Raw genomic sequence first — 17,004 nt, 5'->3', positions numbered from 1 at the left:
CTTTTGCAAAGGAGAACTGTGACTCAAGCATCTGTTGAAGTTCTCCATCGAAGTTCTCCAGAGATTCAGGAGGCACTTGGACTTTCAAAAAATATGCTGGAAGGGCCCTTATGGAAGGCTCTTAAATTAAGCTGCCATGGAAGAAAAGTGTGGGTCTCAGGATAGCTGGAGAATTAGAAAATAGGTCTCAGGTTTTCATTTCTTAAGAGAAACCTTGTCTGGTAGATAGATTAGTATCAGGATCTTAGGTGTCTGATTTCCTGTTTGATGCATCTTTCATTACTGAAAAGAAATTGCTTACCTTGTTTAGCAGCCTGAACTTCATTCAAAAAGCAGCTTCTGTAAATTTGAAGGGGAGAAGCTATAACATACTTATAAAAGTGGTTTGGGATTCTTAATTTTAACCATGCCAGACAACTAGCTCTTTCTGACTGATACTGTGGGCTTTTTTTTCCCTTCCATCAGTATCAAACCAACAGCTGTCAGCTCTTTTCTCCCTTCTCTAACAGTTATTTGTCCGGTTAAATAATTTCATCTACAAGCTCTCAGGCAGTATTGGTGAATGCTGAGAGTGGCAGTGTGATGCACTGCATTTCACGCTCATAAACTTTCTGTTCATGCTTTTCCTTCAGGTCTTTCCCTCTCTTGTAGAGGTATCCCAGGACAATGCTGGCTCCGATGGCATTGTAAATTCTTTGGGAGAAAAATGTTATCTTTCATTGCTTGGCTTAGTAGGTCCTTGATTTTGTATGGCTGCCAGATGTGGTAGTGTCATAAATACAATGCAAAAGTGGACACAGCCTCCCTTCTTCCCTCAATCCATGAATGCTAATTGTTTTCAATTCACTCTGTCTTTTTTTTTCCTAGTGTTATGCTAAAAGAATTTGTAGAATCACTCATTTTTACAATACTGGCCCTTTGGAAAAAACAGACTAGTGAAAGGCACTTAATTTTGAGCAAATCTGAGATCTGCATTCTAGGACTGAAATACAAAATAGAGATTATCAATGTTGTTTCATAGTGAGTGCAGTGTAGAGTTTTGCCAAAAAGATTCCTACTTCTATAACTTTTAAAGCATCTTTAAAAATTTTCCAGGGAATTTCTTAAGTAACATGTGAACTCCCACACACTGCCCCAAACCTATCAACAGACGGCTTTTGGTGGTGTGTCCTGTAAGACAAGCCAAACTCTTCTTCTGATGTCAGTCATGTTGCCATCTGGCAGGAATTGGTTGCAACTCCCTTCCGTTTCATTACCTTTGTGTTTCTGCCAATTCAGCAACTTCTTCAAGACATTTTGGCCTCTACCTGCTACTGGGGTCTCCTCTCCTTCCTTCCTCTCCTTCCTTCCTTCCTCTCCTTCCAACTTATTGGCACTATAGATCCATTAAAAAGTGATAAAGCTATTTACTCTTAACATAAGACTCTGATTAATGACCACTGACTACTGGTAGTTAGAAGTTAAGAATTTCTGCATGGTTTTTTTTTTTAAATCATGGCAAATGCTAGGCAGTGCAGTATTCCTTGGCTTGTCCAAAAACCTGTTATGCTAGGATGTGATATGTCACCTGCCTGAGGTTAAGAGTATGTATGTGTGCAGTGAGTGGAACTCAGCTGACGTGCAGTACCTTGCCGAGTGCGGGTGGCATGATTTTGCGGAGTCTCCCTCTTTAGAGATACTCAAAAATCTCCAGGCATGGTCCTGGTCAAGCGGCTGTAGGTGGCCCTGCTTGAGCTGGGGGGTTGGAGAAGATGGCCTCCAGAGGTCCCTCCCACCTAAACCACTCTGTGATTCTGTGTCTGAGCCCTTAGCCCCAGTTCAGGCTGAAATGTTTATATATGTGTACACAGTAAGGCTAAAACAAACTGTTGTTAATGTTGTACTGACAACCTAAATGTTAATATCCTTGCTTTATAGGAGTTTCTCTTTTATAAGCCTCTTCTGCATTCATGTCTACCTGTGGTTTTTTCCCCACCTTGTTTATGACTTGCATATAGTTGAACGTATGTATGCTTTGACTGGTTCAGTTAGTCTGTATTGCAGTTGCACGTAGGCGTGAGGCCCCATTTTCTGGAGGGGGGAGACAGAAGACCAAGGGTGATTCCTGCAAGCAAGCTGCTCCGTTTTTTTATTCTGTTTCTCTCAGTTGTGTTTTTAAAGTGTGATTTTTACATGTATTGTTATTATTATGGTTTTTTTTCAGTATATCAAGAAGTTTTACAATGAAACTTGGGAAAGAAGATACGGCTTTTCAGTGGATGAAAGCACACTGACTCTCCTCTGGTCTATAACTGTTTCCATTTTTGCCATTGGTGGCCTTGTGGGTGCTATTATTGTTACCCCAATTGTGAAGTTCTTCGGACGGTAAGTGTATTGGAAAACTTGTAGTTTCTAAAGCTGTTTATCACTTAGTCTCTCTAGAAGGCTTTACTTTTTTTTTTTTTTAAAAACCCTCTTCACCAGAATGCAAATTTAAACATCTTCAAATTATGAAAGCTCATTTCTAAAAGTTTCAAATCTCCAAGAGTAAAATTAGTACCTTTCTCTCTGGGCTTACTGTACATCATGTGAGTCACAGAAGCCATTTGCTCTGAATGTGCAGTGGGTTTAGATGTCAAGGAGGTTGAATTATCAAGAGTGCAAAAGGAAAATACCATAAAATAGGAAAGATATCACAAAGGATTGGCAGATTCTTGTGTCACAAGTCTGCTGAGTATCTTACTGTAGACATATAAAGCTATCAACATGTCTCATTTGCTTTTCAACATTTGTTGTCATAGGGTAATAGAAATTAATAAAAATTTGCTCTTTTTCTTTTCGTCTTCCCTGTCTCAACTTAAAATACAGTTTGAAAAACTAAACTAGGGTGAAGTTCCTGTTTGGTCTTCCCCAAGCTTAGGGATGCCTTCCTTGCTCTATGCAACGCAGTATTTGACCAAGTCTTGACCACAGAGAATATGAGTATTTTAGGAATGTTTGTGCTGGTGTGTGTTTGCATTTTTACTGCAGGTACTAACTAGATATTTCTGTCCAATTTTTGTTTCATACAGTCTTCCAAAGAGAATTTTAAAAGTAATTTGTAATTTACCTCTATTTAGAAGGGCATGGGAAAAAAACCAAAACAAAACATTATAACATTAGTCTTAACTGCTCGTTTGGCTTTTCCTTAACAGTAAATTCTGTATCATTTGATGATTTTTGCTCAGTTAGAAGGTCATCATGGAGGCTTAAATATAAGCATGCACCTCCCCTGTTCTTACTTTTGTGTTCTATCTTTTCACTATTTCCTTCACTTTAGATTGTACTCTCCTAGGCCTGTTTGTCATTCTCCTAACTCTTCCACGTTGGATTTTTCACCTCAAAGAGTATGGTTTCAGGTTCTTCCACTTCATGCTTACAGCAAGTCAGTATTCTCTGCTCTGTAAATCTATTATCCATTCTTCATTAATTTATTCTGTCCCTTCACTTCACCTTTTGATTTTCAATTCTTAAATATTTTTCATAGTCACATATTTTTTTTTAGGTTTGCAATTTCTTCTGCCAAATCATCAATTTGTCTTTTACACGCTTCTTAAATATATATGAAACTATTCCTGACTCAGATTGATTAATTCCCAGAACTGTCGCTGAGTCTTCTTTACTTTATTAAAAAGTGAAGTAAAAAATGGGTTCATAGAAGGCTTGAATTTTTGGTGAAGGGTAGAACAGCTTTGTGTGCAGGTTTGTTAAAGTGGGGGCCAATTTCAGTCATATGAATACCGCTTGGATGGGAGCCGATCATATTTCCAGGGCAGAGCTTTAAATCTTGCAGACTCTGCCCCTGTTTATTATGTTTCTCCCTGTTAAACTGTGAAAACAGCTCTCTTACAGATACAGCGTACAAGTACTTGATTAGAGATGGAAGGGTTTGCGTCTCTCGGGGACACTGGATAAAGGCTGCTCGTCAAAGTGTGGTTCTTGAGTTTGGTGTTCACACTGCAGTGTGTTCGTCTGGTCTAGGAAACCAGACTGACATACCGGTACAGTAATTGAAGAGCACATTATGAAATATTGACAGAATAATAAAATACTTTGCTGTTAAACTCTTCAAGTGTAGGTTGGAGGGTTGTGTGTACGATGAAGCGGAGCTCCATTTACACTGACACAAAATAATGAAGTAAGGGGGATCAAAAGCATTAGTCAGAAATAATGGATGACTTTATAAAGAGCACTCTTGAATCAGATTGCTGTAAGGTTAATAACACAATTTTCAAATTACCAGATTCCTAGGCCCTACTGACTTCAAGAGAGATATAGAGTAATTTTTTTCAAAGAAAGAGAGCCTTCATCCACGTAAGCATAAGTCCCATGTTCAAATGTGGCTTTGGCACTTCATAATTTATATTCTCTTCTACTGAAGAGCAGCTGCTGTTGCATATCCCGAACTCCCAGAGTGATATGCTCAGTGGATTGCTTAGGCCACTGCTAGGCATTTGCAGAAGGGGAACAAGAATTTCCCTCTAGCACAGTGAACCCTTTTGAGTATGAAGCGTTTAAGGGAATTCATTGGGATTATCTTAGTAATGCTACCGCTTTGTTATTCTGAAGTCATCTACCGTAGTTGAAATGGTGACCCAATATTCAGTCTGTTACTGGCTTTTATTGAAACATCTAGTTTAAAGAACACACAGCCTGTTATTTAAACACCTAGTTTCCTTACTATACTTTTTCTATAAGGTATCATATTTGCTCCCGAGTGGAGCTTCTAGAGTCTTTCTTATTACTGAATTTTGAGACAACAATACATTTTTGATGAAACTTTAATTCTATCATTTTCCTAGTTGTGAGTTTTGGACAAAGAGGTTATTAATTCAAATCCCTAATTAAAGTTATTGCAGCCATGGAGGGCACATAGTCACTAGGATTCTGTTCTGGCCTCTGGAACTATTCAGTATCATGAGAGCAAATGACAACCTTGAAATCAAAAGAGATTAATCATATGTGATTTTGCAAAAAGCCAAGGACAATTCTGAGGAAGAGATTCTCGAGTGTTTTCAACATCTGAAATACCTAAAAAGTTAAAGGCAGAAAAAAATCCTTAAAGCTTAGCTCTATTTGTTTCAGATGGGTGAACTGTCTGTCTCAGCTGGAATGCTTATAGAAACTGATTTCTACTGAGCAAATGGCTTTTCTCTTAGGACTACTTCAGATTGAGTACAGGATTGGAAGTTACATTCCTACAGCAGTATGGATAGTCAGTCTTAGAACCACTTTTGGCACTAAGTTGCACTGTTTGGCTTAGGATATAGCTGCTTGTGACAAATGCTCTGTGCTCAATCAGAAGTTTTTGAAAGCATTGTCCTTTTGGAATGCATAAATGCTTTATTTCTTTTGGCTGGAGAAAATTCTGAATTATTTGAATGGAAGGAACAAAAATCTTCATATCTAAATGAATGCTAGTCTAGTATTTTTAGTGCAATAGCTGCAGCAGAACCATGTAGGGCTCTGGACTAGAACTTGAGACCAGGTTCCCTTTCCCGGATCTGGCACTGTTTTGCATATTAGCTTTACGTTGAATCCACTTCACTATCTATTCCTCTGTTTACCCAGTTACAGAGGATACAGATATCGATGTGCTCTATAACCTTCAGCAAGACTGAAAAATGAAATGTGCTCTCTGAGAACTAGATATGATATTTATACTTCAGTAGGTTTCGTGTACCATTTGGACAATAGCTTGATCAGTTTGTGATTTGGGATGTGAGAGAAATGATTAGGCTGACCAACACATCAGTGTGCGTGTTTTCTTATGGTGGCTTAGTGTTGAAGTTTGCACGCTTACACTTTGTAAGTGTGGTGAGCACAGTTATCTGACAAGATTGGTTGGACTTTGCCAAGGGAAAGTGTCTGCTGCAGTGCTTTATGAAGTGTGTTATCTTTACATCACTTGTATTAGAGCTATACAAGCAGTGGTTTGTTGTGGTTTTTTGATTTGTTTCTTTTTCCTGTGCCTTGTTGCTAATGTAATACAGTTTTGGCCTATGTGACCAGGAAAGCATAAGGTGGTTTGTTTTTTTTTCATGATTGTAACAATTTTGAATATAATATGACCTGACTGGAAGTAAACTCAGACAGCATGTAGAGTTTGGAGGGTTTTGCTGTATTTTTTTCTTAGGCGCTATGATGAGAAGTTGTTCCCACTGTTTGTTTGTGGTGGCTTGGCCCCAGCTGGCAGCCCAGCACCCACCCAGCTGCTCATCACTCCCCACCCCTCAAGTGGGATGGGGGGACTGGGGAGAAAGAGGAGGAACAGGAGCAAGAAGACTCATGGGTCAAACTAAAGAAAGGGAAAACACTTACCAATTACTATCTTGGGCAAAACAGGTTCAACTTGGGGAATTTAACTTAATTTATTGCCAGTTAGCATAAATATTTAATTACTGATCAAGTATTGGGAAACAAGACAAACATTAGGACACCTTTCCTCCCACTTTCCCAGGCTGAACATCACTCCAGGCTCCTCTCCTCCCCCTTGGTACCACAGCAGGTCACACTCAGTTCCTTCAGTGAGAGAACGGGCAGTGCAGGGGGTCGGGATCAGTGCACAGCAACTTCTCTCCGCCACTCCTTGCTTCTCACTCCTGTCCTATGCTCCAGCGTGGGTCCACAGTACCTCTGGGAATGTACCTGCTCAGTCCTGGAGCATCTTCTTCTCCACTGACCTTGTTACTCCCTCATTCCATCTCCTCACAGAAGCCACCCCTGCAGCCCTTTCACTTCCAAAACCTTGTCACAGACACTCAGCACAGTGTTTTCATTACCAAAAATTTACATGCTTTATATAGTAACACTCTAAACAGCACATCGGTTTCTTGTTTTCTTTTTTTTCAGTCTGGCAAAGACAAAATCCCTTGGTTTTATCTTGGTTATTTAGACTGCTTTTCTGTTCTTTGTTGCATAGAATAAGGGGTCACTGGCCAACTTCTAAAAAGATAAATATTTTGAGGGTTTTATTTAAATTGAAGAAAGTAATAACTTCAGATGAATGTATAGCACTGGTTTGACCTGAACGAACTTTTTTTTTCCCATTTTTGGCATTATTTATATCACTTTAGCCCTCTTAAATTATATCTAGTTGAAAAATCTGTTTCAAATGGTAAAATCATCATGCTTGAGAGCTATGTTGTGTAAACATATACTTTAAATGAGCTGTATCTCATTGGTTGATCTTCAAACAGTGTTATTCATTCAAACAATGTTCAAAAATCAGCAGGAAAAGTAATTAAAAATACAAGTATTAGGAAATATTTGCTATTAAAAATGTATTGAACTGTTGTAATGAGTTGGATGACTGGTTCAATGGGTGGGAGATTTCCAGTTGGTACCTATGTGTTGATCTCGAGAAGCATAAGAATGGCTGAGTCAGTTTGTTACCTGTTTTGGAAAAGACTAGGCAGTCTTTCTGGTCGTTTCTCTTCTTCTGCGTGTAAATTACAATATATAGAGATTGAAAATCCATTGAGAATACTTATAAATTTAATACCACTTCAGTTTTTAAATAAAATCAGTATATTCTCAGCCTGTGCCATTTACTGTCAAATTTAATAGAATCCTCATAATTTATATCATCAGGGATGTTTATCTCCAGGTAAATTTGTTTTAAAATCAGTTGTTTCCTTCCAATGTTGTTGGGAGTGGGATTGGAGGCTTCAGTATTGAGTTGTACCTCTAGAGCCAAAACAAGACCGTGCTTAATTATGTGACTGGTAAAGACAAAGCTCCGTCGCTTTACCACATATAACTAAGTGAGGTGACTCATGGATAGAAAACATAGGGTACGTTCATTCTCTTGCCACATAATTGTGAAAATTGTGGTGTTTTGTCTTGTGTTAGATCATAAGCAATGCAAAGCACTATCTCATTGTGATGTGCTGTAGAGAGGCCACCACATCTCTAGCAGATATCCCAGCCCTGGCTGTGACTCTGCCTGGGAATCACAAGAAACTTTTCAGTTGCTCGCAAGGCTGAACCTGATGATAATGGCTCCTCCAGCCATTCACCTGCAGGCTGTAATTTAGCAAAAAGCCACTTAAATCCATTTTTGTGGAGAGATGTGTATAAGGTAGCAGTGATTCTCTGAGTTCTGGATGGATTTTCTACTTTGTCTTTCGATAGAGAATCATTGCAGCAGAGCTATTTACCTTATATCTTTAACCACTCTTCTTCCACGTGTTCAGAAAATGAGACCTTGGATGTCAGTGTTTGAATCTGACTGTCAAAGGCTCATGAAATCTTACATACCGTTTCTTTTGTAAAGTATTTCCTTCTGCAGAAGTTATGAGACTTACGAGTCACTGTTGAATTAATGAGTCCCTCAAACTTGAGCAGAAAGTTCTGTAAGATGAAAACTGTAAGAAATACAGCTGTTGGTATAGTGTGAGTGAGAACTTGAGATGTTTTGAAATTTTAAAAATATATTTTCATTATTTTGTTTGTATTTTTTTCAACAAAGTAATAATTTTCCATAAAGAACATTACTTTTCTTTGAAAGAAATATTTTTTTCACATTCTATTTGACTGCTGTAGAATGAAATAATTTAAAAATTGGGGGGGGGGGGGGGGAGATGTAAATCAGTATTTTGGTTCATTTCAACAATTTTTGGAAAGAGGTTGATTTTTATCACTCCTGTGAGCCCAAGTGTTTTTTCTAACTCCACAAATAGTAAGAAATTTTCCTCAATGTGTATTTTTAATATCATGGGTTTAAGGATGAATTATGACATAAATATGTCAGTGTTGGGAAGTTCTCAAAATGGCAAAAACTATACTTAGCATAAAAATGCCTATAGTTATATCAGCTTATTGCTTTTTCTATATTCTCTGGTTCCTACGTACATATATTTACCCAGAGTACCCTTGTTTATATCCATATATAAAGTCTCGGGCATGACATTTGGGTTCTTAGGATGTGTAGGATGGCTAATTGCCGTGCCTTTGAAGTACCACTCTTTAGTTAACTATGATACATTTTGTTTTAAGCTGTGGCATAGGTTTAGAACTGTATCCCTTTGGGTATAGTGTTGTGTTTTGGAACTCTGTGTGACATATAAAAGGCAGTGTTTGTTAGGTGCTTTTTGTTTTTATTTGTGGATGTTTAAGAATAGCCTAGTGTGCTTTGAATATGACTAGATGTAACTGTCATGGTGCTGGTATTTATGTAAAATATCTTTTCCTTTTAGGAAATGTACGTTGCTGCTCAATAATGTGTTTGCAGTGACAGCTGCATTGTTGATGTCCCTCTCCTTGTTGGTGGGGTCGTTTGAAATGCTCATACTGGGCCGTGTTATAATGGGTGTTGATGCAGGTAAGCTTTTATCATGCTGTACGTAACTGAAATGTGTGCGCCATGCATAATCTTTCTCCTCTCCTTCAGTTAGATCTTTCTTTACATTAAAGAGGTATTTCAGGGACTAGCCGCGCAGATTTCACTGGGGCAAACCAGCAGAAAAAGGGTTGGAGAATCTGACGTTTAGAGAAGATGCTGGTATGGATACTAGCCTCTGCTGTCCACCCGGATTGTTCCTCCCCCTTCCTTCCCTCTAGCCCCTGTAGAGCACATCTGTCTTCATGCAATGAAAATCTTTTGTCTAGGAGAGTTTAGTCTTATTTATTTATTCAAGCTGCTTGCTACTTGGTGTTTAGAAGTTGTTGGATCCCATGCTAATGCCAGTAGGATTAGGTGGAAGGATTGGTACATCATCATTTGCTCCTAGCAACGTGATCTTCCCGGTTTAAAAGTAGATCATGGAGGCACTGCTGCACCAGAACAGACTTGCAGCTAGCGCTGAGCTTCTCAGCGACTTCACAGATCGCTAGATGGTGAGAAATATTTACCTCACGTGGAGGCAGACTTGATGAATTAAGATGGTTTTATCCTCTCAGTGTAATTACATGACCCTAAAGAATGGGAAGTGCTTTGACTTTTGCACCATTAAGCCGCCTTCCTGGCCAGCTTTGGTTATATTATTTCTAAGCACAAACTATTGTTCTTTGAAGGTAGATGTGCCTGTCATTTGCAGTATGAAGTTTATGGGAAATTTGGTGCTGACCGCTAATTTTTTTCTCAGATTACCACCAAATGACCAAACTTCTGGAGCTGTGTAAATATTGTCAGTGTACTAACCAGGGTCATGCATTTGTTTTCTCCTGGCTTTGAGCAGCATTCTCGCCTTTATTTTATGCCTGCTGTTAAGAGTTCATTGCAGCTGTAAGCCTGTTTTGGGAGGAACATCTGCTAATACCATTTACAGTAAAAATATTTCATCTGGCAGTGCCTGCTCTCTCTGCCTGATGCATTGGGGTTGTTTTTTTTTTGCCTTACTTGCACCAGTGCTAATGTGATTTTTTTTTTTTTTTTTTTTGCTTTGGGGTGAGCAAATTTAAAACATAAAATGCCTTCTCCTGGTGATTCTCATCTCTGAGCAACCTTTGGTGCTTCTCATCAAAATGCAGCCTACGCACATCACTGTAGATCTGTAACAGATAATCAATCCCATGGTTATTAAATGGTGCAAGAGTAATTAGACATGCAGAGGAGATAATTCATATTGTCCGTGGATAGATATAATTCTGTTCTTTGCATGTCTTTATGCCACTCTTGTGAGCAGATTAGCACTCAGACTCCTTTCAGTAGATGTTTGTTTCGTACCTGGCATAATGAAAAGGCTATTAGACTTAATATATGTTTTTTTTCCTTCCTTCGTAGGCATTTCTCTGAGTGCCCTTCCCATGTATTTGAGTGAAATATCTCCTAAGGAAATCCGTGGTTCATTGGGTCAAGTCACAGCGATTTTCATCTGTATTGGTGTTTTCACTGGTCAAGTTTTGGGGCTGCCAGAAATATTTGGACAAGTAAGTATTTAACAGACGTTTTCTGTGAAAGAACACAAGCATGCTTGAAGTGCTATATTTTCATATTTTGACTGAGTTACTTGCAAAAGTGGAAAACAGAAACATTGTTTTTTTGTTTCGAAGCACTTTGAAAAGTAGTTTCTTCCATGTCTTTTAAAAGCGTGTACCTGTGACTGAGTTTGGTAGATGTGGCAAGCAGTTTTAACAGCTTGAGCGGCTCGTGTGTGTGCGTATGCACATTCCCCCCCTCCCCTGCCCTGCCCCGCCCCGCTTTCTTGTACATTGATCTTTGCTGGTTTCCAGTTTCTTTGAGTACCATGGAAGTGCCTAAGAGTTTTTGCGTTTTTCATTTGTAATTTTTCAATGTGAGGTAGAACTGGAAAAGGTTTGGTTAGAGTTCATATGAGAACCTGAACAGGAAGACTCTTGCTCAGTGATTATAGTGTTCCTTGTAATGCGTTCCTACTTTTAGACAAGGAGGTGGAAGAGCGGCGTTAATATATACCTTTATGGAAAGAAATTATCTATTCTGATACAAGAGGTTATCTTGCTGTCGTAGGCTGAGATTAACTTGGTGGCCACTGGATGTCGTCGTTACTCTGAATAAACGAAGTCGAGGTTTATTCAGGCTGGCACTAGGAAATACTTTTCATCCGGAGATGAATCTTCAAGGCAGTGTGGAGGAAACGTCTGCAGCAATCCTCTTGCAATGAAACCTGAACTAAGAATCCCTTCTGACAGCCAGCAAAAGTAGTAAACAGTTGAAAAGTGAGGAGAACTTGTCCTCCTGTGTCCATCCAATTTCAACTCCTTTGTAAATACACGATACCATCTTCCCTGACACTTTTATTTTTGTCTGAGCGGCTCTCCTATTCTGTCCTTTTATACTTGGGCCCACTTCAGCTCTCCTGAAGGTGAATGGTTTGACTTAATTTAGCCTTTATTGAGGGACAGATTACTCCCCTCCCCGCCCCTCCCTAAAGCAACAGATTTTAGGAAAAAGCTTAAAATGGCTTTCACTGACCTTCATTGTGTGACTTCCACAGATGTCCCTTTTCTTGCTTTGAAAGCTAGTCTGTTACAAATGAGTGTATTAAATGCCAAGACACTGATTCAACTGCTTAGAATATATTTTAGCCCTTACTTACATAGTAGGGTTTTTTGGTTTGAGTTTGGTTTTGTGGTGGTGGGGTTTTTTTTTTAACATGCATACACTTTTAAAGGTGAGATGTCATGCACATTCTTATTTCCCCTGTTAGCTCTTTGGGATATTTTGAATATGAAATACTTATTCCTTGGTTTCAGCTCACTCTTGCTCTTTTTATTTTTCTTCTCCCCTTCCCTTCCTCTCAATTGTTGTCACTACCAAATTATGGAGGTTGCTTTTCTTCTTCTACAACCCACTTTAGTATGTAGTTAATTAATATTACACCATTAAAGATAGCCATTAATTTATGTAAGAAGAAATATGCTTTATCTGTAAAATTAGTTCTTTTCAAGATAGGTAACATCAGCATGTAAAAGGAGCAAAGTTTTGGATGGTTTGAATTAGCATATTTCCAGCAAAATTATTTGAGCCAGCTTGAATTTTCCAGTTGGGTATGTGGGTGTATTTTCCTCTTAATAAAATTTAGCACTGAGAGGTAACCTCAGACTGTTTGAAATATGATTCCCTAGTGCAGGCTTATCCTTCTTTGAAGGCTTTATCAACATTTCTGCTGGTTTCAGTCAAGCCAGGATTTTCTTCCCTAGCTTCGTGTGGTTCCCCTTTGAAGTCAGTGGGAGTTTTGCACCAGGAACAGCAGTTGTTGCCAGAGGACACTCCTGCAGGTGGTACGTGTGACGAGTTCACTTCTGTTGAAGCTGGGAGGCGGCAGACGTGGTGTCCTCCTGAGTTCTTGAGTCCTTGTAACACTGTCCCCTCTCCCCTTCCTGGCAAACATCTTGCTCAAATTTCTGCCACTTTATTCACATTCAGAAGTAGGTCCAAGACTTTTGTCGGCTATTTTCTAGTTGTAGGCTTCTCTCTGATGTCAGGACTTCTGTTCACTAATGATGTAAAAGCTTTTTATCAAATGGTTCTCTTTTTTTTTTTTTTTTTTCCTCCCTTTTCTTCTGTTGGAGGAATCTTTGTTGCATTTGAAGTGAGGCCAGTATTCCAGATCCACCACCACCGTATTTTGGAGACAGCTGTGCGTTCATGGTGTCTTACTGGTTTCAACTGTAACTGTAAAGCAAACTCTTGCTTTCCTCAGAAGCCTGAGATCATTTGCTTTATACTGAAGCCATGCTGTAATAGACCTATCTGTGGTATAATTCTACCTTTGTAAAATTCATAAATTGTTCAAAGCAAATAGCCAGGAAAGTTGTGATCAGTAGGAGCTTGTTGCTAGTGATTACCGTTCTGCATAACTGCTTGCACTAGTGTGTGGAAAACCACCTTTTGTTAAGTCTGTCTAACAATGCCCAGCTTTTTAATGATTATGCCATAAAACCTCACAGGAGTCTTTTTTTGTTGCTCTGTGCTTGGTTGCTTGTTTCTATCAGAACTGATTGTAAATAATACTAGTTACAAATACTTGTCTTCTGTCATAGTTTTAGAACAATTTTCTCCTGAGCTCTGTCATGTGTCTATTACTTGTAACTTGAACAAATATCTAAGAGGTTATTAACCACAGTGTCTAAGCAGTGATGTTTTTGAAGAAAGGAGGGACAAAGACCGAGTTGGGCATCTTGCTGGAAGAGACTGTTTGGAACAGGAATGGGCATGGGGAGGGCTGCAGGCATGGCCGAGGTCCTGTCATGTAAGAGGAGATGACGGCAACATTGCTGGTGTGGCCAAGTAAGTAGAGGGAATGGACAGGAACTGACCGCACCGTGTTAACACAAGAAAGAAGAACTCCAGAGGGAATAGAGAGGCTTAATCTCAAGGACAATATTGCTACAAGAATAACTTTTTATAAATGCTCTGTGACTAACTGCATGCTGAAATTCAGCAGAGTGATGTTTGGAACAGACTCCCAGATGAAGTAGCTTGAGCAGAAAATTTAAAAGTTAAATTGGAGCTTGATGCATTTATCTGGATTATATGAGGTTGTTGCCTTCAGTGGTTCTGTAGAAGCCTTTCCACAGAAAAGGAAAGCCTTACAAACCTTTATTAACAACCTAATTGATAACTTCCTCTGTTATTGAATGCAACAGCATTCCTTTAAATTTGCGAGTATGATAAAAATAGCTCCAAAGCACTATTACTTGAGGCAATTCAGAAAGTCCTTACTGCTTTTTGTGTCAGGTAGGTTAAGCATCCCCAAAGTGATTTCTTAGCAATCTTTTATTTATGAAGACCAGCCCAGGTGAAGCAGGAGGCATGTGGACAGGCCCGGGTTCGGTGCTGGGGGGGCAATGGTCAGCTTTGGCTGTGTTACTGTTGTAAGGCTGGTTGGCCGTTTCCTATTCCTTCAGCCTTCTCACACTTTCTACTGGAAGGGCTGATGGTTGAGAATCTTCTCATTTCCTCCTGATAACCTTTTCATGCCAGTTCTGTCAGCTTATTCTCATTATTCTTTTGGTCAACTGTTATTTATCCCTTAATAGCTTTTGCTCTCTTCCCTGCTTCTCCCGCTCCCCAAGTGTGTTTCCTTTCTCTTCCCCCCCAACACTTGTGGTCTTTGTGTTTCAGGTTAGACTTAATCTCCTCTAGCAGAACAAGCTCTTTAATCTCCTTCTCATCCTAGGTACCTTGCTCTGTACCAATTCTGGTTTTAAATATGAACCCAAGAGAACAAGATTATACAGATAACCCAGATGAAATGTTTCTTTTTAAAATAGAATTTTATGAAATACTCCTTTATTTCCTGGTTCTCCTGCAAATTTTTTTTCTGAAATATTCTAGAAGTGCATTTACTTTTTATTTTTCTGTGTCATACCATATTGACTTGAACTTGCCAAACGCTACTACATCCAATTTTTAAATTATAATAAAGCAGATGCAAAAAAGTACAATAATGATTGTAATACTTAAATACCAGCATTCTTTTAGATTCTAAATATATACGCTTTTATTCTATTTGTCTCTAGGGGTACTAATTTTAGAGTATTAAGTCTGGGGAAGGTGTTCCTTTAGTAAGCAATGCTAACCAAGAGTGATTATTCTGAAGGAGAAAAGCTGCTGTCATGATACTGTTCCTCTGCTGCTGTGGTTTGGTATTTTTATTGTCTTTCCCCTGTCTTAATTCCCTCCCACCCAACAAATCCCAGCAATGCTTTTTATTCAAGGTTCTGATTCTTGTAGGTCATAACCTGTGGGAAACCACATCTACTATGTCTCCGTTGAGGTTTGGAAAATTACATGATGGTAAAGCTGGCTGGTGAGCAGACTAGAGAGCACAATCACTTCATGGGCTGGTGACCTGCTTCCCTCCACCACTCTGACTGCTGAGAGAAGTGTGCTTATTTTCATGTGCTAACATCTTGTTTTAGTCTTCTGAAAGCCAGAGCCCTTAATTCTTCAGGAAGCCATAGCAACTAGAGATGACAACTTGGTGCTGGCCCACAGGAGTGCAGTCGTGTTATCTGCTGTAGTGTGAGCACTGAATTATTGCTGCTAGCTACAAGATTATTTAATTTGAGGCATTTTTGGTTGTATAGCATGTGCGGCTTTCCATATATCTGACTGGAGGAAAAAAACAGATATTAAGCGAAGGAGGAACTGTTTCAGACCTGTCACTTCTTCAAACACTGCCCTTCAGGTGTTTCCATTCTCTCTGTTTCTGTGATTCTGCAACTTAATCACCCAGCTCATTTTTCTGACAGATTGCTCCCTGCAAAGCAAAGGCCAGTGCATTGTCAACTTCGGTTTTGAAAGTTCAGATTTACACTTACCATCTTGGGGAATATTGTCTGGCCTGATTCTGGCATATTCCGTGTATCCTCAGGTATCTCTCTGTAACTAACTCATCTAGTTCCTCCTGCATGTAATGTCCTGCTCCAAAGGTTTTCCTTAGGATGATAACATCTTTTAAATGTCGTAGACCACCAGGCTTTCTCTTCTGTTGCTTCAGCTTGTTTAATGAAGGTGGGCTTTAATCTTTCCTTAAATGATAGAGGATTTAGTTCATGAATACATTTGCTGTAGTTACTATAGTCATAATTTTTTTTTTATACATTGAGCCTCAGTATCTCTTTCATCTGTGTACAGATATGAGAAAGGGGGGAAAAAATGTTTCACAGTGTGTGTATGTATTCAGGACAGATGAAACTGGAATTGTTGCCTGTTGCCATCTTTTCCTCAGACTTCTGCTTTGAGCCCCCTTCCCTGTGGTGTGTAAGGCTTTGCTGAGCTGTAGTTGTTTCCCCTGGAGTTGTCCCCAGTGGCTGGCTGGCTCTGGCTGCTTCTCTGACCAGAACAGCTTTTTTGCCATAGGAAGGCCAATGGAAGTACAGATTTTGCATACTTCGGGAAGCCTATTTTATACACTTCAAATGTTTCTAGGTCATGCACCCACAAGCTTGTCTGATTATATTGCACTGTTTCATAGTGGATAGTATGTCATCCTAAAAGCCTTCCTTTGCTTGCATCCTAAGACTTACTAGGGCAACACTTTTTGAATAATCCCTATTGCTGCTGTAGGTGTTTCCAGGAGAAAAAAAAAAGTAGAGCAAACAGAAAAACTGTAAAATTCCTCATGTGTCCATCTCTTGAATGTTGCAAGTAGTTTTGGTCATTCTGCTTTAAAAAGAGTGTAACTGAGCAATATAAGGTACAGGAGGGAGCAGCGATGATCAGAGATGGAAAGTGGCTTCTTGAGGAGAAAAGGCTGAGTTAAGGCTCAACGGCTCTTATGGGTAATCCCATGCTGAGTAAACGCTTAAAGCAATACAAAACAAAGTACATCAGCGAAGGCTTAGAATTTGTCTTTAAATGACACGCTGTCTTTGTCTAGATTTTCCTCGATCTTTTTTTGAACACATTTGGAATTTGCCATGTTGCAAAACTGCTGTGTAAGCGGTTACGGTTACGAACTTCATTAATTGGATGTTGTCTTTGTCATTGAAACAACATGAATTACAGTTTTACATTCCACTTTTTTGAGGAATTTGAGCAGCTTTAATGCA

At 39.2% G+C, this 17,004-nt stretch overlaps 1 protein-coding gene across 3 annotated transcripts in view; it reads left to right on the top strand.

The window, feature by feature from the left end:
- SLC2A9 (solute carrier family 2 member 9) overlaps positions 1 to 17,004 on the top strand; it is a 116,160-nt gene that overhangs the window by 10,923 nt on the left and 88,233 nt on the right. For all 3 annotated transcript variants that reach the window (XM_059817724.1, XM_059817723.1, XM_059817721.1), the window contains exons 3-5: positions 2,204 to 2,364; positions 9,219 to 9,343; positions 10,745 to 10,890. In XM_059817724.1, the coding sequence (XP_059673707.1) occupies positions 2,204 to 2,364; positions 9,219 to 9,343; positions 10,745 to 10,890 (432 nt within the window). The remainder of the gene's footprint in view (positions 1 to 2,203; positions 2,365 to 9,218; positions 9,344 to 10,744; positions 10,891 to 17,004) is intronic.

The sequence above is a fragment of the Gavia stellata genome, chromosome 5 (genome assembly GCF_030936135.1).
Source record: "Gavia stellata isolate bGavSte3 chromosome 5, bGavSte3.hap2, whole genome shotgun sequence".
Lineage (NCBI taxonomy): Eukaryota > Metazoa > Chordata > Aves > Gaviiformes > Gaviidae > Gavia > Gavia stellata.
The sequence above is the reverse complement of the archived record's forward strand: the minus strand, read 5'-3'. Positions and strand labels throughout refer to the sequence as shown.